General features: G+C 41.6%; 2 protein-coding genes across 2 annotated transcripts; both read right to left on the bottom strand.

The window, feature by feature from the left end:
* Window positions 1-1,750: 1,750 nt before the first annotated feature.
* Window positions 1,751-2,668, bottom strand: LOC146021286 (olfactory receptor 5AR1-like). The gene has a single exon (XM_083155080.1). It carries the CDS (start codon window positions 2,666-2,668, stop codon window positions 1,751-1,753), a length of 918 nt encoding a protein of 305 aa, XP_083011206.1.
* Window positions 2,669-22,053: 19,385 nt separating this feature from the next.
* On the bottom strand, window positions 22,054-22,995 carry LOC146019617 (olfactory receptor 5AR1-like). Its single transcript, XM_083152123.1, has one exon. It carries the CDS (start codon window positions 22,993-22,995, stop codon window positions 22,054-22,056), a length of 942 nt encoding a protein of 313 aa, XP_083008249.1.
* Between the last annotated feature and the right edge of the window lie 1,993 nt (window positions 22,996-24,988).

Genomic DNA, 24,988 nt, shown 5'->3' with positions numbered 1-24,988 from the left:
TGGGTCCAATGTAAAATCGGATCTCAGGGACCCTTTTTACATTGGTTCCAATGTAAAAATCGGGTCCATTACATCGGTCGCATCGCATGCCATTTATAATGGCATGCGATGCGACCGGTTTTCAAAGTGCTTTCAACACGTCTTTAAAGCCCGAAAATCGGGTCGGTCGGGTCCCATTGCATACCTTAACTTAAGGTATGCGATGGGACCCGATGGGCGCCCTGCTAGGAAACAAGTACCTTTTTTTACATTTTAAATAATAAGAGGAATACAAAAAATATAATAATTTTGCTCTCTAATTAAATATATTTTGTATATTCTGATTTCTTATATAACTATATTTTGTATATTTAAATACAAAACAAAGAAACATGTCCCTTTATTAAAACCAGAAAATAAAGATCTTCTTTAAAACAAATATCTAGATTTCATGTTGCCTACTATGCAACATGTTCATTGAATAATTGGGCCACTTTCAAAACAGTTGCATTCAGGTTGAAGATTTAACCTACACTCAAAATCCCTAAAGTTTGACACTTCTAAATGCTCTCTTTCTGCCATCTCAGTTGGCTACCAGGAAGAAGTAAGGCAAGTCCTTGTCTATTGGAACTTCTGAGGATGCATTCCATTTTTGGTGAACTGGAAGGATTTTGGTCCAGGAGAGGGAAGTGCTTCAATGCCCTTGTACTGAAATGCAAATTGCACAATAAGTTTCCACATAAACCTTTTGTGGGTTATCCAGTGCCCACAGCAAGAGGAAGCGATAATGTCACAATGTGCAAGAGGCCTGTATAAAATTTAAAGTGATAGGTATGATGAAAAGGGATATATCATTTGGTGCCAAAATTTAAATCTCATCACTCTATGGGAGTAATTTACTAACCTAAATAGGCTTAAAATTGGCATAATCGTATAATTAAATACGGTTATATTAGGCTTATACGTATTTTCGGCATTTACTATGCTGAAAATAGGTAAATTCGTGTTTGTATTCAATGCACATTCATATTCGTATTTAGGACTGCCAAATAGCGGGATATGGCCGCTAATTGCTGGAAAAATACACCTGGAAAATACTTTGGTTCCCAAAATAACGGGTTACAAAATTACTAGGGGTCCAACAAACTTCAAGAACCAGCACAAGGCCCAACCAGCCAGCAGGGTAATGCCACAGCCATGGGGAGACTTTTTATACAAGTCAACCCATCCAAAGCATTTACCCCCTGACCAGTCAGTCTGGGCGTGGATCCTGGGGAAGTGGGGTTCCCGCCACTCCAGAATTTACCTGCACAGACTATAGTCTTGGGCTGTCCCCGGTGCCCCAGGGTGGTGGGCACAAGGCTGAGGTTGGTGTAATAAATAGGTAAAACTATTGTGTATTGTTGTGGAACTATGAGTCCCAGCAAGCCTGCACCACATGCAGGGACTTGGCGAACCACAAGTCCCAGCATGAGTAGCATTAAACAGCCTTCCCACATCAAATTGATGTGAATAGTAGCCGGCATGCACCCATATCCCATTCATTCCAACGGGACCAGACAGTGATGGGAACAAATGGGGAATGGCATGCTGTGTTCACATTGCGTTCCTGATACAGTGTAGCAGGACACATCTGTACCATAGATTTTTTGATAAAATCATTATTTAGTACAAATTATTCACAAAAAAGTAGCACACAGTAAAATTCTCATCTTCACTTAATATTGTTATGTTCTCAATCTAACCACTAATTTAAAGTAGAAAAAAAATCTCATTTTAATTTAAGAAAGGCTGATTTAACATCATTGTTCCTAAGACAATAAATCAGAGGATTCAGCATTGGTGTAATAATTATATAAAATATAGCAATATATTTGTCTGTTCCTGTTAGAGAGCTTGACCTAGGTTTCATGTAGTTTGCCATAGCTGAGCCATAAAACATTATCACAACCAATATATGAGACCCACAGGTGGAGAAAGCTTTCCGCTGCCCGGCTGACGATTTAATTTTTAAGATAGATACAATTATTTGAGAATAAGATATTACAATAAATGTGACTGGTGCCATAAGAGCAATCACACCAACAATAAAAATAATAAATTCGATAAACAAAATGTTTTCACAGCCCAATGATAACACTTCTGGCACTTCACAAAAAAAAGTATTAATTTGATTTTTTTTACAAAGATTTACATTGAGTGTAAGAGTAACATGAGAAATAGAAAGCAAAAAACCACATATCCATGTTCCCATAACGAGTCTCACACAAACCATCTTACTCATGATGGTAGTGTAATGTAATGGATAACATATAGCTGCATAACGGTCATAAGCCATAACAACAAGAAGAACACACTCTGTTAGCCCTAAGGAAAGAGTAAAATACATTTGTGTTGCACACTCAGCAAAAGAGATAATTTTCTTTACCGACATCAGATCTTTCAGCATCCTCGGCACAGTGGAAGACGAGTAGCAGAGATCCAGAAACGAGAGGTTGCCCAGGAAGAAATACATAGGGGTGTGAAGGCTGACATTGGTCACAATTAGAATTATGATGGAGATGTTTACAATTAATGTGACCATGTACACAAACAAGAAGATAAAGAAAAGAATAACTTGTGTCCTGGGATTACTGGAAAGTCCAAGAAGAATAAATTCCATTATATATGTGCTATTGTTCCAAGGCATTCTTTAAAATAAAATGGAAAACAAACCTCATTGATCTTTTATTAAACATTTTGCTAATTAATGTTGGCCATTAAATTGTAAAATAATACCCTGAAAAGGATATCACCAGAGTATTTCTTTGTAAATGTCTTTATGGTACAGATATCTCCACATGCATCTGTCCTCCATATGCTACAAGTCATGTTACATATAATGTAAGGCTGGCTAAATATCAAACCTCTAATATACAGCACTTTCTAAATTATCTGGAATACCTGCTCATTAAACTCACTCTAGTGTAGCGTAATGTACATTTAAAGGATTAATCATTAATTTATATTGGATTTATCCCCCCAGTGACCAGCGGTGGTTCCACAGGTAACATCAGTCGCAATGTACTGAGGATAACCACATAGGTCCAAATAGGGAATAAAGTCATCACCTGACTCATTGAATGATTTAGAAAAATAAATCAATTACCGAGGCAACTACGCACACAGCCCAATTTTAATAAAATCACAATTTATTCTTCTTGCACAATTCTTCAATTTTAAATAGTCCAAATTTTACAAAAAATGTATTAAAAGTTAATTTTTAGTACATATTCTATTCATTGCACCAAAAACAGACATTCTGTTGCTCTTCTTCCTTGTACAGATAATGCATGGACTCCATGTGAGCATATCTGCTAGCAGCTTTTCCGTTACTGTACGTTCTATTTGGAAAACAATGTGAATATTACATACAGGTTGATAATCACTTATCCAAAATGGAAAAGGGATTTTTACATTTTTGGGATTTTTTTTTAACATTCTTACCTGCCCCCCCCCCCCCCCCCCCCCGATGGTCCCACAGTGTTCCACAGCATCCTCTGTGTCCCCCAGCATCCATTGCGGCCTTCAGGATCTTCAGTGGTCCCAGGGGTGCATTGCGCGAGTTTGCAGGCGCACTGGTGACTTCAACAGGAGTGCTCAATGCACTCCTGGGATGGCTGAAGACGCTGAAGAGGATCCTGAAGGCCACCATGGACATTGGGTGACTTGGTAAGTATGAATAAAGGGGCATGGGGACCAAAAAAAATATTTCAGATAAGAGATCTCTACCTGTACAAGCAGCTTCTACTGAGTAAAATTATATTCAGAATGCCTCTATTCTGTGTGCGGCTGCAGTTGTATCTTCATACGTAATGTTACTTTTTTTCCAATACAACACTGTAATGTAGAATGTTGTATTCAGATACAACTACTCTCTTCTGACATTCCCTCCCTTACCTTAATGATTTCAATATCCCCATCAAAGTCACCGCTGACCCCACTGTCTCTAAATTCCTAAATTCCTTACAATCTCATATCAGGACATGATTTTATCTATACTGTATATACGGCAGCACTCTGGACTGACACAAACTCACTCAAATCGATACGCTTTTAGCCTTTAATGGCTTTTTTCAAGCACAGCAAAAACAAATCATAACAAACAAAGGGTACACTCATCATTAAGTACCCCCAGCAAAACGTGCCTGCACGGACCGTGTTTCATCTCTCCCCCCCCCACCTTTCCGGGGCACACGGAGATGATGTCATCAGATACTGACAGTTGTCATGGTAACAGCATCAACAATAATGTGTATAGACTGCCTGCATACTTGTATTCTGGGACAGATTAAGATTGCTTACTCCACGAATATGTGACAACACAAACAATCGACATATAAACAGGACAAGTTGGACCCAGTGTATGGGGGCCTTAAGTATTGAATTGTCTGTCTAAATCAATATATTAAAAATCACTGATTAATTAATCACATTTTTATCACTGCTTATCTTGGAGCTAGAAAATCTTTGTTTTGATATTTGCCATTAATATTTTGATGGTCACAGAGTGATTCTCAGCTCAGTGATACGCTCCTGACTGTCAGTGTTAAGAGGTCACTGAGCATTTTGCTTGCCAGTCATTGTTCCCTCTGCATGTCAATGACCCAGCTTTAAATGTTTATTTATTTATTAACAGTTTCTTATATAGCACACACATATTCCGCAGCGCTTTACAGAGCATAGCTGAACATTCACATCAGTCCCTGCCCCAGTGGAGATTACAATCTATATTCCCTATCTATGTACACGCATACACAGACATTCTAGGGTTAATTTTTTTTTCTGCCAATTGACCTACCAGTATATTTTTGGATTGTGGGAGGAAACCGGAGTACCCGGAGTAAATCCATGCAAACTCGGGGAGAATATACAAATTCCGCACAACATGCTAACCATTACACAGTCCGTGATGCCCATTTGACATGTTTATTTGTCTTGAAGATTCAGTAAAACAATGTATTGTTGTTTTAACTTATTAAATTGATCTACCTATAGGTTGAGTCCGATGTGTACTGTCATTTACAATGCATATGTTTTGGGTGTGAAATTTCTTAGCTTAATATTCTTTCAAACCTATTTAATCTTTTCAAACATCAGGACCCAAACTCTACCATCACTTACCATAATAATTGGTTGTGCTGGCGCTGTTGGTAATGGTCTCCAGATTTACATTGCCAGATTTCTTGAAAATAAATGAATGTACAAAACATGACACTGCTTTTACCCAGGTGTGGATGGAAGGTTCTACAGTGTCTAGGCAGACAGTCAATAGCTTGACACCAACATTGACAAAAGGTTGATATGTAAAACATTGATATTGACAAAAGGTCATCACAAGAAAACAGGTCAACATGGGAAAAGGTCGACATGAGTTTTGTTGACATGGACCCGAAATTAGTGTATGCCTCTGCATTTAGATTTGAATGTATCGTGCACCCACTGAAGAGGCATACTGTATACACGTATAACTTTACAGACCAATATGTGAATCTGTAAAAGATTCAAGCAAAACCAGTGCTAATGGTTTCCAGTCCAAAAACATGTGGACAAGCTGAAGAAATTCCACCCCCCTCGCCACATAACTGATCCTAGGGGTAACATGTCACCATCATTTCCTTAATTTAATATTTGATCTCTCATTAAGAAAGTTTGGGCCTGGGGATACTATGAACAAATTCTAGGTCACCGTGATTCAAGAAAGTTTGGAAACCACTGGATTACAGAGTCCACCAGTGAGACAGCTGGCAAGAAACATGTGGCGGGATGATTTCGGTTGCCTTGCGGGATGCCAGAAGACCTCTGAGGTTATTTTTAAAGGGGCAATCATTTAAAAATCGCGATTTTGAATTGTAAATGTAAAAACAAAAACTTCTGAGTTCAGCCGGAATCTCACACAGCTACCAAACTCTTTAACCCATGGTGTACATATATAGATACCAAGAACATATTGTAACCTTATAATGTAGCAAGTTCGTGAAATGCTTCCTTACTGTATATTTTTTTTAAATCTCATTATAGCTTTTTAATGCAAAAAAACTCTTTATTGTCTTTTATAGATATTTTACATGTCCATTATATTCAAATGGAAGAAAAGCAAAAAGATGAAGCGCTGAGAATTGGATCAATATGGTAGTGTAGAAACACCATATTGATCCAATTCTTAGCACTCCACCTTTTTGCTTTTCTTCCATACCATATTTAGGGGTTTGACGCCCCCTAGTAGGAGCTGCTTGGCAAACCACCCTATTAGGCGCCTGTTTACTCCTAGCCATAAGGCTATCAGTTTACCTTTGTACACCCATTATATTCAAATAACTGAATTGAAAAGTAATTGAACACCCAAAATTGGCTTAAACTTGGCTTAAACTTCAATTTATCCATGTCTAGTAATGTACAGTAAACAGCATAAAGTATTTTTAAGTCACTAAATTATCTTTAAAAAATGAGCCTATTTCAAAGCAAACTTTGATACGTACTTATACGTATTGTATACTGATCAAACATTTTATATATCTGGTTTCAGAGCTTTGCTGAAAATGCTGAGAAGACGTACCTTATACTATATACAGGTGCCTGCAAGTGTCCAATACTAATTCCTCATCATTCAGAAGAGAGCTTTATAATACATCTATATTATTCCTATGTGTGTTATACCCTGGTTCTAATGTCTCCTATGTACAATTAAACCAATATTCCACAAATACATAAAAGCAGTCCCTTAGTGTTTTGATTCACACAGGAGGGTTTTCCTAAGAGATTCTGTCAAGTTGCTGCTCATGGGCATTTTTTATAAATTTTAATTTTAAACTTTAAAACATTAAACCTTTGAGTGCCAATGTTACATAGAATTTGACGGCAGATAAGAACCACTTGGCCCATCTAGTCTGCCCCTTTTTTAAAAAGGTTACCTTAAACCATATTTGATCCTTATTTCTTTGTAAGGATATCAGTATGTCTTTCCTAAGCATTTTTAAATTTCTCTGCTGTATTTGCCTCTACCACCTCAGATGGGAGGCTATTCAACTTATACACTACAGTTTCTGTAAAGTCATTTTTTCCTCAGATTTCCCCTGAATCTTCCCCTCTCTAGTTTCAGTCCATGTCCTTGTGTTCTGTTGCTCCTCTTCCTGTGAAGAATGTCTCCCACCTGCACCTTGTTATAACCCCTGATATATTTGAAACTTTCTATCTTGTCCCCCCTTTCCATTTTATGCTCTAAACCAGGGGTAGCCAACTCCAGTCCTCGAGAGCTACCAACAGTTAATGTTTTCCAGGTCTCCTCACATAATTACAAGTGAAGTATTTAGCTCCACCTGTGGATCTTTTAAAATGTGTTAGTCAGCAATGAGTGCAGCTGTGTACCTGCGAGGTGGGCTGCGAAACGTGAATTGTTGGTAGCTCTCGAGGACTGGAGTTGGCTACCCCTGCTCTAAATTATACAAATTAAGATCTTTTAGTCTTTCCTGGTACGTTTTGTGATGTAGGCCATGCACCATTTTAGTTGCCTTTCTTTGTACAGTCTCTAATGTATTTATATCCTTCTGGAGATATGGCCTCCAGAACTGAACACAGTATTCCAGATTAGGTCGTACCAATGACCTATACAGTAGCATTATTACTTCTTTCTTTCTACTGCTTTGTTCCTATGCAACAAAGCATCTGACTTGCCTTCTTCATTGCTTTGTTACATTGCCTACCTGCCTTTAAGTCCCCTGAAATAGTGACACCTAGATCCCTCTCTTCCTCAGTAGTTTCCATTATAGAGCCATTTATGCTATATTTAGTCCTTGTATTTTTGAGACCCAAGTGCATGATTTAGCATTTTTTGGCATTAAACAGTAGTTGTCATGTTTTTGACTATTCTTCTAATCTGCCAAGATCATCAATCAATTTTACCCCCCTGGTGTGTTTACCCTGTTGCATACCTTTATGTATTTTTTTAAAAGGCACATTTTACCCTCAATTCCATTTGCAATATCACCAATAAAGATGTCAAAAGCATTGATCCAAGTACAGATCCCTGTGTTACTCCTCTTGTAACCTTTCCCTCCTGTAACTGTACTCCGTTTACTACAACTCTTTGTTTTCAGTCCTGCAACCAAGATCTTATCCATTCAACAATCTTAGGATCCAATCCCAAACGTTCATGTTTATATATCAGTTTGTTATGTGGGACAGTGTCAAAAGCCTTACTAAAGTCTAGATAAGCTACTGTATATCTACAGCCCCACAATGATCTATTACTTTAGTAACCCAGTCAAGAAAAGTCAATAAGATTTGTTTGACATGATCTTCCCACAGTAAACCCATGCTGTTTTTGAACCTGTAAGTTGCTAGTTTTGAAATATTCTACAACTCTTTGTTTTAAGAGTGTTTCCATCAATCTCCTAACTACTGTAAGGCTTACAAGTTGATAGTTGCTTACCTCTTCCTTGCTTCGACTTTTGTGCAGTGGAACTACATTGACTGATTTCCAGTCATTTGGAATTACTCCAGTAGCTAGTGACTGATTGAAAATTCTTCGAATGGTTTACCTGCACATGTGGAAGTTCTGCTGAGACAGTGTTTCTCCTCTGGTACAGAAGATTGCTCAGCCAGCTTGTGGTGATCCCCATTTCCTGAAATACCATCTTGGAGAGAAGGAGTTGTGAGCATAGCCCAGCAGTCTTGGTCACTTGGTTTTAAATTTCATGCTGTTATGTGAGTGCATTCTTTTATTAAACATCATATTTATGACAAGAAATACTGCACCAATTATTTTTTGTCTATTTATACTAATCCTCTGGGGTATTGGAGATTTTGTTTTATTCCAGATATCTTGCTGGAGTTGCGAAGTGAACGTTCATTGTGGATGAAATCATAAATATTACAGTAGGTTCATCTTCATCATTTTGTCATCACTTGTTTTTGTGGTGTGGTTTTATTAAAGATAGCGCTGTGCGTTCTCACAATAAACCCTATTTTCACTTATATTCTATGGGTGATTGACGAAACACCCATATTGTGTGAAACAGCTGCACAATCTAAATGGTTTGCGCTTGAGATCCAGGATAATTGTTCCTATATATTTGCAAATTAACTGTGGCCCCTTCCCCTCTCTTTCAGCAGTGAATACTGAGCAGAAATAATTATTAATATGATTTGCTATTACACTGTTCCTTTCAAGAAGACTTCCACTCTCTGTTTTTAGTCTTATTACTCCACGTTTATGTTTTTCTCCTTTCCCTTACTGTATATACAAAAAAAAATGTCCTCCCTTTATCCACTGATTTTGCCATTTTCTCCCCAGCCTGTGCTTTTGAACATCTGATTACCTTCTTAGCCTCCTTCTGTCTAACAAGATACACCTCTTTGTCATCATTATTTTGCATCTGTTTATATTTCTTAAAGGGTGTGGTATAGGGTACCGACAGTCGGGATCCCGACAGTCATTAGACCGATGATGGGATCTCGAATGCCCGGACTCAGACAGCATGTTGAGCACAACAAAGCCCCTTGCGGGCTCGCTGCGCTCTCCATGCTGCGGGCACGGTGGCTCACTATGCTCACCACCTATTCTATTATCCCTCTATGGTGGTCGTGGACCCCCACAAAGGAGAATAGCCGATGGCCATCGGGCAACTGTCTGTCGGAGTTTTGACAGTCAGGATCCCGACGTCGGGTAAATGACAGCCGGGATCCTGACTGTCGGGACCGCATCTGGCACCCTTCTTAAAGGCCAACTTTTTTGCTTTCACAATACTTGCTACTTCTTTCGCAAACCACACTAGCTTCCTTCTCCTTGTGGTTTTCCTAACTCTTTTCACACAAAGTTATGTTGCTTTTAGTAATGCACTTTTTAATTGTCCCCACTTCTCCTACACTCCTTCCAAGTTCCTCTACCCTGCCAAAAAATCCCTTACAGTTTCCCATCTCTACAACATCAGCCTTCCTAAAATATAACACCTTTGTTTTTGTGTGTGATGAGTCGGTCTCCGTCTTTATTCTGAAAAATACTGCTTGATGGTCACTGTATCCCAGGTTTTCACACACATTTATGTCAGATATTCTGTCACCATTTGTCTAGTATTGCATCGTTATGAGTGGGCTCCCTCACTAACTCCTGGAGGGATGCTCCTTGCAAGGAATTCAGAATGTCCCTACTTCTGGCGGAACTTGCAACAGACACCTCCCAGTTTACATCAGGTAAATTAAAGTCTCTCATGATTATCACCTCTCCTTTTAAATTTAATTTTATTGATGTCCTGCAGTAGGCTCTTGTCAAGTTCCTCTTCCTGACCTAGTGGTTTGTTTCTATAGACAATTGTAATCCAGTGTATGGACAGAAAACAAAAATATGAAACAAGGCCATAATGTATCCATTAGCCTGTTGAATATACATTTTGAATTTTGGTAATTTTGACATATTGTATGGAACACAATATAAAATGTATACATGAATATCAATAGTAATGTTAAACCCCCTTTAACATGCCTACAGATTACCCGAGACAAGTCCAGGAGGGCGTCCAAGGGACACTTGCCAGGATGAGGCACACCTCCTGATGTTGGCCCAGGATGTCCAGGACCTGAGCGACCTTTTATTTTAATTATCCTTTTGTTTGTTTAAATAAATATTTGTTTACAGTTAGAAGTTGTCTGTGTGTTCTTGTGGAATACTGTATAGAGATGTGTTATTGCATAAAGTGTAAGAAAGTGAAGGGTAATAAATAAATGGTGTTGAAGGTGTGTTGGTGTGTATGTGTGTGTGTTTGCACAGCAAACTACAGTACCTTTATTGTAGTGACCAATTCATTTCATGACACAAAATTCAAATATATTTAATAAAAATAAAGTTAGCCGGTATGCATAATGATGTACACACACACATACTGTGTTTTAAACTGTAGGTATTTGACATTTATTATATGTAAATCACAATTTGAATATTTAGAATGATTGCATTTGCCTTGCAATTAATATATAGTATGCATACATAAAACACAGGTAAAGGGGGAACAATGAAGTTTTAAAACTTAACATGATGTAAGGGTTAATCTAAAGTGCAAGTAATGTGTTTAAGTATCAATTAGGAAGTAATTGATTACATTAAAAATAAATATATATGTTATGAGGTACCCTAATTGGATAAGTGTGTCATGTTGCTGAAGCACGACTTCTGAATAGATTACTGAGGTTTGCACACATACACCAACTCGGTGCGTACGGTCAGCTTCCCGTCCGTTCGGACGCAGTGGGACCATGCAGAATCTTTGAGTTCCCATCGCACACGCACGTTTGGATGCAGTCCGAAGACACTCCCTCTTCTTATAAAGCCTGGACGGATGGATGCGGACGACCTGTAGGCGTGTGTTCTTTGATGGTCCGACGTGCGTGGCGTTCGGTCATTTCCGAAAGAACGCGCATCCCAAAGAGTCAACTAGAATAAGGGCCTAAGTTTCAGTGTTGCTATGGGTTGAATTTACCCATACCACTTTCATTCAGTTTCCGGATTTTCTAACTTCTGCATCCAGAATTATTTTCATCTTCACTTACAAGCATTATTCTTCTGTCAGTCAAATCATCTTGCAGCAGTTTGAGACAACATTACATATTTTGATACTCTTTACCTAGCAAGGCGCCCACGATGTCCATCGCGGTCATCGGGGGTAAAAAATCGCGGGCATCGCATGCACTAAAAAAACGGGTGAGACGCGATGCCCGCGATGCCCGCGATTTCCCATAGGGATCAATGTTAAAAGTGTGATTGGACGCGATTTTACTGTTCAATGCCTCAATGCCCGCGATTTTTCCATAGGAAACAATGTTAAATGGGCCACAGAGCCCTAATAGTCCCCCTGAAGTCTGAAATGGCCCCCACAATTGTTAACGCCACCCCACGATCAACGTGAACCCGAAGCGTGGCGAGCGCAGCGAGCCCGCGAGGGGCGGCGGTACGCGTCCTCCGACCTTTTCATACCCCCACTATCCACGTCGGCGTGGAGTTGAGAATAGAATAGTATGGCGAGCGCAGCGAGCCACCGAGCCCGAAGCGTGGCGAGCGCACGCGGATATCTGTGAAGCCCGCAAAGGGACGCATTTACCTGTGAAGGTATCCGCGTCCCCTCGCGGGGCTCGCTGTGCTCGCCACGCTTCGGGCTCGGTGGCTCGCTGCGCTCGCCACACTATTCTATTCTCAACTCCAAAAGGTCGGAGGACGTGTACCGCCGCCCCTCGCGGGCTCGCTGCGCTCGCCACGCTTCGGGTTCACGTTGATCGTGGGGTGGCGTTAACAATTGTGGGGGCCATTTCAGGCTTCATGGGGACTATTTGGGCTCTGTGGACCATTTAAAATTGTTTTCTATGGAAAAATCGCGGCCATTGAGGCATTGAACAGTAAAATCGCGTCCAATCACACTTTTAACATTGTTCCCTATGGGAAATCGCGGGCATCGCGGGCATCGCGTCGCACCCGTTTTTTAGTGCATTTGATGGCCGCGATGCCCGCGATGGGTGCCGTGCTAGGTAAAGAGTACCCATATTTTTTACATTTTAGGTAATAAGAGGAATAAAGCAATATAATCGGAACTTCCGGTGGGCGGGACGCCATGGCGGCCGCTTTTTAGAGGAGCTCCTCCATAGCTGCTGAAAATCAGGCTCCATCGTGGCCCAAACGCCACCTGAATAACCCACCACTTACTCAAACTGTGAGCTGGCATTGCGCTGCCCGTGGTGCAACCCTCATTGGAGAAGAGAACATCCACCGGAGCCCAACCTCTGACTCGAGAGGTCTGCCCGCCCAAGGAGTGTGCCCGGCGCCATCTTGTGGGGCTGAACAGGGAAGGAACGCCGATCGCTGGACCCGGACCGGAGCCTGGGGATCCGTGCCGGAGAGGACTACCCCGGCAGAGTACCCCTCACTACCGCGCTACACCCAGTGACCCCCCCCCCCGATCCAAGTGAAAGGATCGCACAACATCCCGGCTACCACCCCGCCATCTCTCACAGCGGCGAGTGGTCCACGACGGCTGGACCCTTGCCCAAGCATCAAAGCGCCGATCGCTGGACTCGGACCGGAGCCCGGGGATCCATACCGGAGGAACCTACCTCGGCCAAGCACCCCGCATCACCGCGCTGCACCCGGCGGCCCCCGCAGTCCACTTGAAAGGCCGGCTGACAAACCGGCTAACATCCCACCGCCCTTCACCGCGGCGGGTGATCCGCGGCGACTGGACCCCTACCCAAGCACCCCACCATACCCCTACAAGAGGAGGCTGCTGCTGGCGGCAGCGGAGACAGAGGACCGAGACAGCACAGCTCCATCATTGCGGAGGTTTGTCTGTACCCCTCACAAGCATTGCGGTAAGACCATGGAGCCCCCCCCCCCTTCATGCCCATACTGACATGACACATCAGCCAAAGATTTGTGGCTCCAGTCCAGCTGTGACCCACAACGGACTATATTGTGCTCACAGCCACTAACTGTATATGCACAGTTTTACTCACTAAAAATCTGCAGCCTGCCTGTCCCTCTTCCATGCTGTGATTCACCCCATGCCCCAAAGCCACCTTCTATTTGGAGGGGACAGAGGCAGAACTTCCCACCCCATCCCGCAGTTTAACAGCACGAAAGTGGACCTTATTGGGACCCAAGAAAAAGACCCCAATATTTACCCCCATGGTCATTGACTGCCCTGGAAATGGCCCCTGAGAGACACTAACTTGCCTTGGTAGAAGAGACACTGTCTACCCCACAAACATCCAAGCCACAAGGCAATCATACCCCCTATTTCCCTCTTTCTACAAAACCCCCTTGTTCTGCTATTATATGCTGGGGTCACCACAGGAGGAACTTTCATCCTAACCTTCCTAACTTCTCGGAAAACCATTAACCTCCCACAAGGACTTCCTCACACGGAGACTCCAAACAAAAGTTTGCATTAACTTCCCTTGTGCACAGTTATCTCAGACCGTGACTTTGCTTTATAAATTATCCTTTATATTTGTGCCATTCCTCAACAGTAATATCCATCTCTGTGGTATAGTTTAGCATTATAATACCACAGCCTTGATCTTTATTACCATATTTTATACTCTGCACTATTTTCTCTGCTAACTGAATTTCTATTTACTTGAGATAAGGTCCATTTAGCTTCTCATACAGGTGTTAGAACAGGGCCATTCACTGTGCATGTGCACTACAAAATTTTGCTTATCTAATATCATATGACTTGAGCGACACCTAGTGGAGAATAAATTTATTGCAGGGACTGTCTCCTTTTTTTTCCCCCCTTCTCTGCATATACTGTAATAGGATTTACTGACATAAGTTCATTGAAAACACATCGCAATGGACCCTACTACAGGTTCCAAACATGCTTTAACCGAAACTCAAAATGCTGAGAAAGCGTACTTGATCTAGATGTATTTAATATTATTCTAGCCCGGAATTTCTATTGTGCTTGTCTACTCTCCCCCACTATTTGCATTACACAAGCAACCTCCAGGTCTTGCGATATGGGTGTTTCCTATCGTTACCCTATCCTGCCCCTGTATATAGGGAATGGATAAATTTATTGGGAAAAATATGCCCTCTAAACACACAAATACAGCTAATAAAGCAGGGAAGAACAGAGGCATGCCTCAGAGGTCAAACCCCGCCTCCCCAAGCAGTATCGCAGGTGACAGCTCTGATGTCCCTGATGACAGACCATCTGGTCTGACAGCTAGAGAAATCTCGGATTTTATGATGCCCCTCCTCGATCAGAGATTCAATAGCCTGCAAGCTAGCGTAGATGCAGGGTTAGCGAAGATTGAGGCTAATGCCTCCCGTATCGCTGCCCTGGAAACCCGGGTTAGCGATGCAGAAGATGAACTGCAAAAATGCTGCGACGGGGTGGCCTCTCAGGAGGGGACCATTCAACAGTTGCAGGATAAACTTGAAGAACTGGAGAACAGGTCACGCAGAAATAATCTCCGCTTCGTAGGCATTCCTGAATCTGTATCTGGTACAGCCCTCACCTCATATTTGGGTGAGGAACTGCCCAGGGCCCTAGGCGTCTTAGACAGCATAGAGCTGCCACATATAGAAAGAGCACACAGATTAGGAGCAGCAAGGGAGGGACCACCCAATCGCCTGCGGCCTGTTATAGCTCGATATCTAGACTATAGAGCAAAAGAAAGTGTTCTGGCAGCTTATCGCAGGACCAGGGACCTGGTGGTGGGAGGCAACAGGATACTGATTTTTCAAGATTTTTCAGTTGCTGTTTCACAAAAGAGAAAATAATTCTCTGGTGTATGCATCCATTTGCACAGACATGGAGTGCGATTTGCCCTTCTATACCCCGCAAAATTGTGGGTGGTGGAGGGTGGCTCTCATCTATTCTTCACCGACCCAGAGGAGGTGAAGAAATACTTCATGTCTGACACCTCACCTAGGAGATCACCTAATAGATGATACGTTCGCTTATCACAAGCACTAAAAACCCTATTTACACTGCTTCCCTGGGTGGGAATGATATAGTGAAGAGATAATGTTACACGCAATATTTTTTCTATCTGTTCTTAGTTTGTTATGTTATTGTTGGATAAGGTCTTGTGCACGCCTCTCTAAACAGAAGGCGTCCACAACTGTATGTTTATGGTTATGGAAAATGTTTGAAAAGGTTGAAACGAGACATTCAATGTGCACAAGTTACTATGTGCTTTACTGTCACTACATATCTCCCGTACTATGTAAGAAATTGATGCTGCTTTCTATGCTCTATCTTTATAGTCACATTCTTACTCAACATTATTCTTTAAATACGAACATAAGGTTCTGGGACCTGTCTTGCCCCCCCTGCGCCCTTTGGGAAAAGCTCTGCGAAAGTCTCCTGGAGTGGGCGAGTAGCCATGCCGTCCTCTGATTGCCAACCAAAAATGCCCCCTAAACCCCTAACTATAATTTCCTCGAATGTAAATGGACTACACAACCCAGTAAAAAGAAAAAGGGTCCTAACACGTCTCAAACGCCTCAACCCTGATATAATATTCCTACAGGAAACCCACTGGTCATCAGAGGAAACAAATACTCTAAGGGCTCCATGGCTGGGCCAATGCCTCGCAGCTTCTTTCCATAGGAAAACGAGAGGTGTGGCGATTCTATTCCAAAGAAATCTCCCAATCTCCATTCTTACCGAAACCCTAGACCCTGAAGGCCGATATATAATACTTGATATTGAACTATACAACGCTAAATACACGCTGGTAAACATATATGCCCCTAACACTAACACACACGCATACATCCAAGCCTTGGAACATTTAATTCAAACTAGAACAAATTATCCACTAATAATAGGAGGGGACTTCAATATGGTAGAAGGTCCCTCAATAGATAGATCCCCTGTCACACCAAGAACCTCTGACTTTCAGAGCCGATCTCTATTATCGTTGAGAGCCACTCTGGGCCTCACTGACCCATGGAGATTACTAAACCCCACAGACAGAACACATACACACTTCTCAGTGGTCCACAGATCCTCATCACGCATAGACAAGATCCTGGTAGCAGATGAGCTGATGACTGGGGTTTCCAGAGCCGACATTTATGACATACTAATTTCGGACCATGCCCCTGTTATGGTGGCCCTTAACCATTCATTCATGCACCAAACAGATTGTATTTGGCGATTTCCATCCTATCTGTTGGCCTCTGAGGATTTCAAGTCGTATCTGACCTATAACTGGACCAATTATGTAGATGAAAACATAGAATACTGGGACCTCCCGGAACTTTTTTGGGACGCATCTAAGGCCATAATGCGCGGCCATATTATCGGATATGTTTAAAAAAAGAAGAAGGAAGCAAGAATTAAACACGACCAACTAAATGACACAATGAAATCGGCATTCCAAGCTTACACAACAAACCCTTTGGACACTACCCTCCAAACATACAAAGAAGCTAGACAACTATTTGAGACATATTTAGCTACTCAGGCAAAACAATCACTAGATTACACCAGACACAGATACTATAGATGGGGAGGCAAGGCTGGGAAATTGCTGGCGACACTCTCACCCCCTAAAAAACGCAATATCATCACAATGCTAAAACACCTGATTTCCAACGTGAATATCACAAAATCATCTGAGATTGCCATGCAGTTTCAGACATATTTCAAAAACCTCTTTGCCTCCCCGCCTGTAGACCCAGCTACTCAGGGAGCACCCTTTTCAAGTGAGGCCATGCCCCCACTCACCCCAGATCAGCAATCTGCTTTGTCAGGGAATATAACAACTGAAGAAATTAACATGGTAATATCCAAACTCCCAAATGCCAAATCCCCAGGTCCTGACGGCTTTACAGGAGAATATTACCGTATACTCCAAACCCATATCACACCATCCCTGCTTGAACTCTACCAAAAAATCTATAGAGAAGGAACTGTGTCCCCTCTTTTTAATGAAGCCTTCATTACACTCCTCCCCAAACCAGATAGGGACCCCACCTTACTGTCCTCATATCGTCCTATAAGTTTACTAAATGTAGACTATAAAATTCTAACAAAAATAATAGCTCTACGACTACAAACAATCCTACCAGATATTCTTACCCAGACACAAATGGGTTTTGTGCGGAGTAGGCATTCCGTCAGGGCGGTACGTGTAGCCCTGGCGGCGGTCATAGCTTCACCCAACTCGCCTAACTCCCACAACATGCTCCTAAGTTTGGATGCAAATAAGGCATTCAACATGATTTTATGGCCTCACCTGTTTCACGTTCTGGAGAAAAGGGCATTTGATTCGGACTTCCTCCAATTCATACGAACAATATACCACAACCCCTCGGCCTCACTATTGATAAATGGCTCCAAGGGTCCACGCTTCTGTTTAGAAAAGGGAACCAGACAAGGCTGCCCCTTATCACCGCTCTTATTCAACATAGCATTAGATCCCATCCTACGGACATTACAGACATGGCCAGAATTTAAAGGAATAAAAATAGGCACCCAGGAACTAAAACTATCAGCCTTCGCTGACGATATACTACTTTATATCGCCAACCCCGAACACACTCTACCTTTACTTTTAAACAAGTTAACTTCCTTTGAATCCATAACTGGCTTCAGCATTAATATGGACAAATCATCTACCCTTTTGCTTTACGGTCCAAAGGCTCCTCCCCCATGGGCACCACAATACAAATTAAAATGGCAAACTACATGCATCCCGTACCTAGGCATCTTGATACCCCGAAACCCAACCACCTTATACAGCCTAAACGTAACAAAAGCCATTACCACCCTATCTAACGAAGTGGCCAAATGGGAACGTCTCCCCTTATCTTACCTGGGACGTGCTAACTTGCTGAAGATGGTAGCAGTCCCGAAACGACTTTACCCATTACAAATGCTTCCAGTCCTACTAACTCAAAAAGATGCGCAACAGATCACCTATATTGCCCGCAAATTTATATGGGCTGGAGGTCGTCCACGCATCGCGATGAAAAAACTCACACAACCTGTATTTAATGGAGGTGTTAACTTTCCAGACATAGTTACCTACAATCACGCAGCTTTATTTCGGCACTTGCGGGACTGGCTACACTCTAGTTCTGTGTATACTAACACCCCCCTGGAACAGGGCTTCCTAAGTGATACGGGTCTTGTAGGTTTCCTACACCAACATGATCAAGAATTGCCTGACCAAATTAAAACCAGCCCTCTGCTGTGGTCAACTAAAAAAATCTGGCACATATTAAGACATAAAACAGGCCTAAATCAACAACACTCCCTATCCCTGCCCCTGCTCAAAAGCCCAGCATTTCTGGATGGCATGGCTGCTCATCCTACACCGCATGGGCAGCAGTGGGGATAAAATCAGTTGACTCCCTGGTAGTAAAGGAAGAAAAGCGAGTTCTACGTTTCTCAGAGTTGACAGCTAAATATCCCATGGTTAGCCCATACCCCTTAGCCTTTCTGCAAACCAATTTCTATGTGACGCATGTGATAGTGCATTTCTATGATAAGGACTGGAATAACACCCTGGATACCATGCTAACTTATCTGAGACAGATCTTGGACTACACCAAGATCAAGGGTGGTATGGCCACATGGCTTGACCACTTTCCTACGCTCTTGATTCCACAATTGCAGAAGGGCCTTCTATATTCCCGACAAACCCTCAAAGCCAACATGTACATTGAGCTATTCATAAACATTTATCATAACTCTTACCTATCCCCTGTAAGACACTTCCATATGGGAACATCAGACACCCATACCTGTCCAAAATGCCGCTCTGACAACGCGGATACCTACCATTGTCTATGGGCATGTCCCATTATTCGTTACTTCTGGCTGCTAGTAAAGCGATACGCAGAGGCAAATCTCATTACCTTTGTCCCCTTTACTTCAGAATGGGCGATACTGGGAATATTCGACCCAAACACCCGTATGACAAAAGAAAGCAAAAAACTGCTGTTGGCTTTGATTGCAGCGGGTAGGAAGACTATTCTTCAGGGATGGATTGACCCCACACCTCCACAATTTCCCCTATTTCGGTCTAAGCTACATTTCCTGTTCAGGATGGATTGGGTGGAGGCTATGGTAGACAGAGATAAAAAAGTGGGCAAATTCTTCTTGTTGTGGGACTCTTATATAACAACTCTCCCACTGAGCACCAGGAAAATGTTACATAATAGCCTGCAATCTACAACGTGGTACCTCAGCCGAATGGCTGCACAGGACCCACCAGTCCCCATCCAATGATTACTTGCAATGTGAAACAATGTTTTATTTGATACCTCGAAGATTGTAACAAGGCCAAAATGAATGTACACAAACAAATGCCATTACTGATTGAACTTCCTCTTTATTTTAATCTTTTGATTGTTAAGAATGTGACAACTAATACATTGCACATGTTATGTAAAATGCACGGAATGTCTCAATAAAAAATTATATTTAAAAAAAAAAGCAATACAATCATTTTGATTTCTTATATAACTATATTTTGTATATTTAAATACAAAACAAAGAAACATGTCCCTTTATTAAAACCAGGAAATAAAGATCTTCTTTAAAACAAATATCTAAATTTCATGTTGCCTACTATGCAACATGTTCATTGAATAATTGGGCCACTTTCAAAAAAGTTGCATTCAAGTTGAAGATTTAACCTACACTCAAAATCCCTAAAGTTTGACACTTCTAAATGCTCTCTGCCATCTCATTTGGCCATCAGGCAAAGTAAGGCAAGTCCTTGTCTATTGGAACTTCTGAGGATGCATTCCATTTTTGGTGAACTGGAAGGATTTTGGTCCAGGAGAGGGAAGTGCTTCAATGCCCTTGTACTGAAATACAAATTGCACAATAAGTTTCCACATAAACCTTTTGTGGGGTATCCAGTGCCCACAGCAAGAGGAAGCGATAATGTAACAATGTGCAAGAGGGCTGTATAAAATTTTAAGTGATAAGTATGCCAAAAGTGTTGTATCATTTGGTGGCAAAATTCAAACCTCATCACTCTATGGGGTTAATTTACTAACCTAAATAAGCCTAAAATTGGCGTATTCGTATAATCAAATACAGAAATGGATGTGTGCCAGCGCCTGCTGTCTCAGAAATTCACTACACCGTTCTAAAAAAAATTATTTAATATAAAATAAAATATATAAAATACATACAATTACACATATATGAAAAATAAAAAATAGATACATTTATCTCGTATTGTGTGAATCAATATAGCTATATCTCTCGCTTTGAGGTATATGTAGCAACAGTCCCGTAGGTGGGAAGGTGTAATGTGGCTGACGAATATATTACCATCCAATGGCTCTGGTCGTTTGGTAGCCAGAAGTGCTGTGACGATTGTGGTTCTAGTTGCCTTATGATTTCAAAGGCTCAGGGGTCCCAGATAGGCAGTCCTGCCCAGACTATAGCCTCGGGCTGTCTCCGGTGCCCCAGTGTGGTGGGCACAGGGCTGAAGTTGGTGTAATAAATAGATAAAACTATTGTGTATTGTTGTGCAACTACGAGTCCCAGCAAGCCTGCACCACATGCAGGGACTTGGAGAGCCACAAGTCCCAGCATGAGTAGAATTAAACAGCCTGCCCACATCAAATTGAAGTGAATAGTAGCTGGCATGCACCCATATCCTATTCATTCCAACGGGACTATTAGCGTGAATAATTACCTGTGATATTATCAGACACCTCTGGAACACCTTAACTTTACTGATCTGATCAGGAGAATACAAGAATAAGATACCACACAAGTTGGAAGTTGCAGTATTCTAAAGTTAAATAGCAAAGAATACATCTTTTTAAGAGAACATACAAGCATGCCCTTCCCTTCAGGGGTAGGGTCTTACAGGAAATTCATACATATTCATTTATGACCCTCCCCAATGGGGAGGGATTACAGGCCAAACATTGGTTCAGACATGATCTGCGTAGAAAGCGTGCACTTCCATTTTGTAACAAAGGAGTGGACTTCCAGTAAGTTTTGGTTACCCTAGACCTCCCAAATTCCTGCCCCCTAATGCTGTTTGTGTGGAAAGTACCTATTGCCTTACATGGTTCGAAATCTGGATTTAGCTAATTCTGTGGTTCTTCTGAGACAGTTGGACTTAGTGTCTGGACATACAGTACTTCCTCAAACCTGGGTGTAGGTCCTTATATTTCCTAATTTCATAGCTGCTTTTAGCAAACGCTGCAAATCTAAATAAGCTAAATAAGCTAAATCTTGCAAATCACATTGTTAAACTTATTCTAAAACTTATTAGCTCATATGTGCTTTGTGCGACCCTCTGGACAAAGGAATTCTTATGTATTCCCCATATGACTATGCAGACCCCAAGGGGGTCGCTATCAGGACCAGACAGTGATGGGAACAAATGGGGAATGGCATGCTGTGTTCACATTGCGTTCCCGATACAGTGTAGCAGGACACATCTCTACCATAGATTCTTTTAATGCAATCATTATTTTGTACAAATTATTTACAAAAAAGTAGCACACAGTAAAATACTCATCTTCACGTAATGTTCTCAATCTAACCACTAATATAAAGTAGAGAAAAAATCTCGTTTTAATTTAAGAAAGGCTGATTTAACATCATTGTTCCTAAGACAATAAATCAAAGGATTCAGCAGTGGTGTAATAATTATATAAAATATAGCAATATATTTGTCTGTTCCTGTTTGAGAGCTTGACCTAGGTTTCATGTAGTTTGCCATAGCTGAGCCATAAAAAATTATCACAACCGCTATGTGAGACCCACAGGTGGAGAAAGCTTTCCGCTGTCCGGATGAAGATTTAATTTTTAAGATAGATACAATTATTTGACTATAAGATATTATAATAAATGTGACTGGTGCCATGAGAACAATCACACAAACAATAAAAATAATAAATTCAATAAACAAAATGTTTTCACAGCCCAATGATAACACTTCTGGCATTTCACAAAAAAAAGTATTAATTTCATTTTTTTTACAAAAATTTAAATTGAGCGTAAGTGTAACATGGGGAATAGAAAGAAAAAAACCACATATCCATGCGCCCATGACGAGTCTCACACAAACCGTCTTACTCATGATTGTAGTATAATGTAATGGATAACATATAGCTACATAACGATCATAAGCCATAGCAACAAGCAGAACACACTCTGTTGCACCTAAGGAAAGAGTAATATACATTTGTGTTGCACACTCAGCAAAAGAGATAATTTTCTTTACCGACATCAGATCTTTCAGCATCCTCGGCACAGTGGAAAATGTGTAGCAGAGATCCAGAAATGAGAGGTTGCCCAGGAAGAAATACATAGGGGTGTGAAGGCTGACATTGGTCACAATTAGAATTATGATGGAGATGTTTACAATTAATGTGACCATGTACACAAACAAGAAGATAAAGAAAAGAATAACTTGTGTCCTGGGATTACTGGAAAATCCAAGAAGAATAAACTCCAGTATATCTGTGCTATTTTTCCAAGGCATTCTTTAAAATAAAATGGAAAACAAAACCTCATTGATCTTTTATTAAACATTTTGCTAATTAATGTTGGCCATTAAATTGTAAAAGAATACCCTGAAAAGGATATCACCAAAGTAGTTCTTTGTTAATGTCTTTATGGTACAGATATCTCCACATTCATCTACCCAGGGCCGGCGCTAGCCACTCAGCAGCTCCTGCAGTGCAGAGAGGCGCCGAACTGAAGAGGCGCCGAGCTGCAGTGACTGCCACTCTGTGCAGGGAGGTGGTGTACACGGGACTGAGCACACCCTGCGGTGCGCGCGTAGGGGTAACAAGTGAACAGGCTGCGTTTCCGGGAACTAGGACTCCACACTCACTCAGGAAGGAGAAGCTGGACAGGCAGGGGGGAAGGGGAGCTGTAGGGGGCCGAGGGTGAGACAGGAAGGATCAGCAGGTGCTGGAGGTCAGACCTAAGAGGTAGGAGGAGAAGGAAACCCTGGGCTGCAGTGACTGCCAGCTGGCCGCCAGCATCTCGGGTAGGGGCTGTTCCAGCCATGGATGGGGTTGCCTGGGGATATATAATAGAGTATGTCACACTGCCATAGACTTGGGATCTAGCTCCAACATTGCACTGTAGAAAAAGTTAGATATAAGCATGAAATAATTAATAATTACAAAACATATTTAGCAGGCAGCCCAAATAGATCAGCAGTTATGTATGTGTAACTGCATGTAACTGTGGGCGTTTTATATAACAATCGGGCTGCTTTAGATGTCCTTGTACCACCTGTAAGTTCCTCATTCAAGGTGACAAGTTTTACCATCCCCATGATGGTCATGTATACCACATCAAACACCACCTCACCTGTGAAAGTAGCCATGTGGTCTATCAGATTTTGTGCCCATGTGGTCTTTCCTACATTGGGAAGACCACTAGGAAATTTAAAGAGAGGATGGCGGCACATCGCTCAGCCATTAAGTCAGCGCTAATTACAGGTAAAAGGGAACAACCTGTTGCCCGCCATTTTTTGGCGGCCAGGCATAATATCTCTTCTCTCAAATATCGCATGATTGACCACATTGCCAAATCACGCCGTGGCGGAGACAGAGATGCTGCTCTCCTTAGGTGTGAGGCCAAATGGATACACCGTTTAAATGTGATCCATCCTAAAGGCCTGAATGAGATGGTACCCCTTTCATGCTTTTCCTAAATGCCTGCTAGTAATCTATCTGTGTCATACTTTAGTATAACTGTCTTATTTTTGGATAATTTGTTCATTTATGTATGTGTGTTCTTTACGTGCAGCATGTGTTTATTTACATGTGTCTTGTACATATCTCTGTTCATAACATATATTTCTATGTCTTATTTACAGTATAATCATTATATATTGGTTGTGCTGTGCTTTCTTTGTGATTTTAATATTCTATGCACTGTTTATCTGGTGTTAATTGTTTGTATTATTGTTGTCATGGTTACAGGACGCGTACGCCCCGACTGGTGCCCCGTCAGCGCAGAGTGGACAGACGCACTGACGCGATGACGTCATCACGGCATGCCGGCTGCGTGATGACGCCGCAGATGAGCGACGCACGACGATGGCGCGACGGAGGACGCTGCGGGACGCAACAGCACCTGTCTAATCAACTAGGTATAAAGGTAAGCTTCTGTCTCTGTATTTTTGTATCCTGACGAAAATTCGAATAAGAATTGAAACGTTGATGTGACCACTGCCTCTGTGTGCTTATTGGGGGAACCGAGTGCCACCTGTTGGAATTTATATATATATATATATATATATATATATATATATATATATATATATATGGAAAGAGGGGGGTTTCAGAGGGCACTATTCAATATCCAACAGATACAAATCGGATTTAACCGTTTAATATAAAAATAGAAGTAAAAAACCCATAATAGGGTATCACAAATACATATGTTGTACACATACAAATAAATGCTGCTCAATACAGAAGATAGCACATAAGCTGTACGGATTCAAATAAATG

The sequence above is a fragment of the Crinia signifera genome, chromosome 7 (genome assembly GCF_055691185.1).
Source record: "Crinia signifera chromosome 7, ASM5569118v1, whole genome shotgun sequence".
NCBI classification, from domain to species: Eukaryota; Metazoa; Chordata; class Amphibia; order Anura; family Myobatrachidae; genus Crinia; species Crinia signifera.
This window is presented reverse-complemented; position numbering and strand designations above follow the sequence as displayed.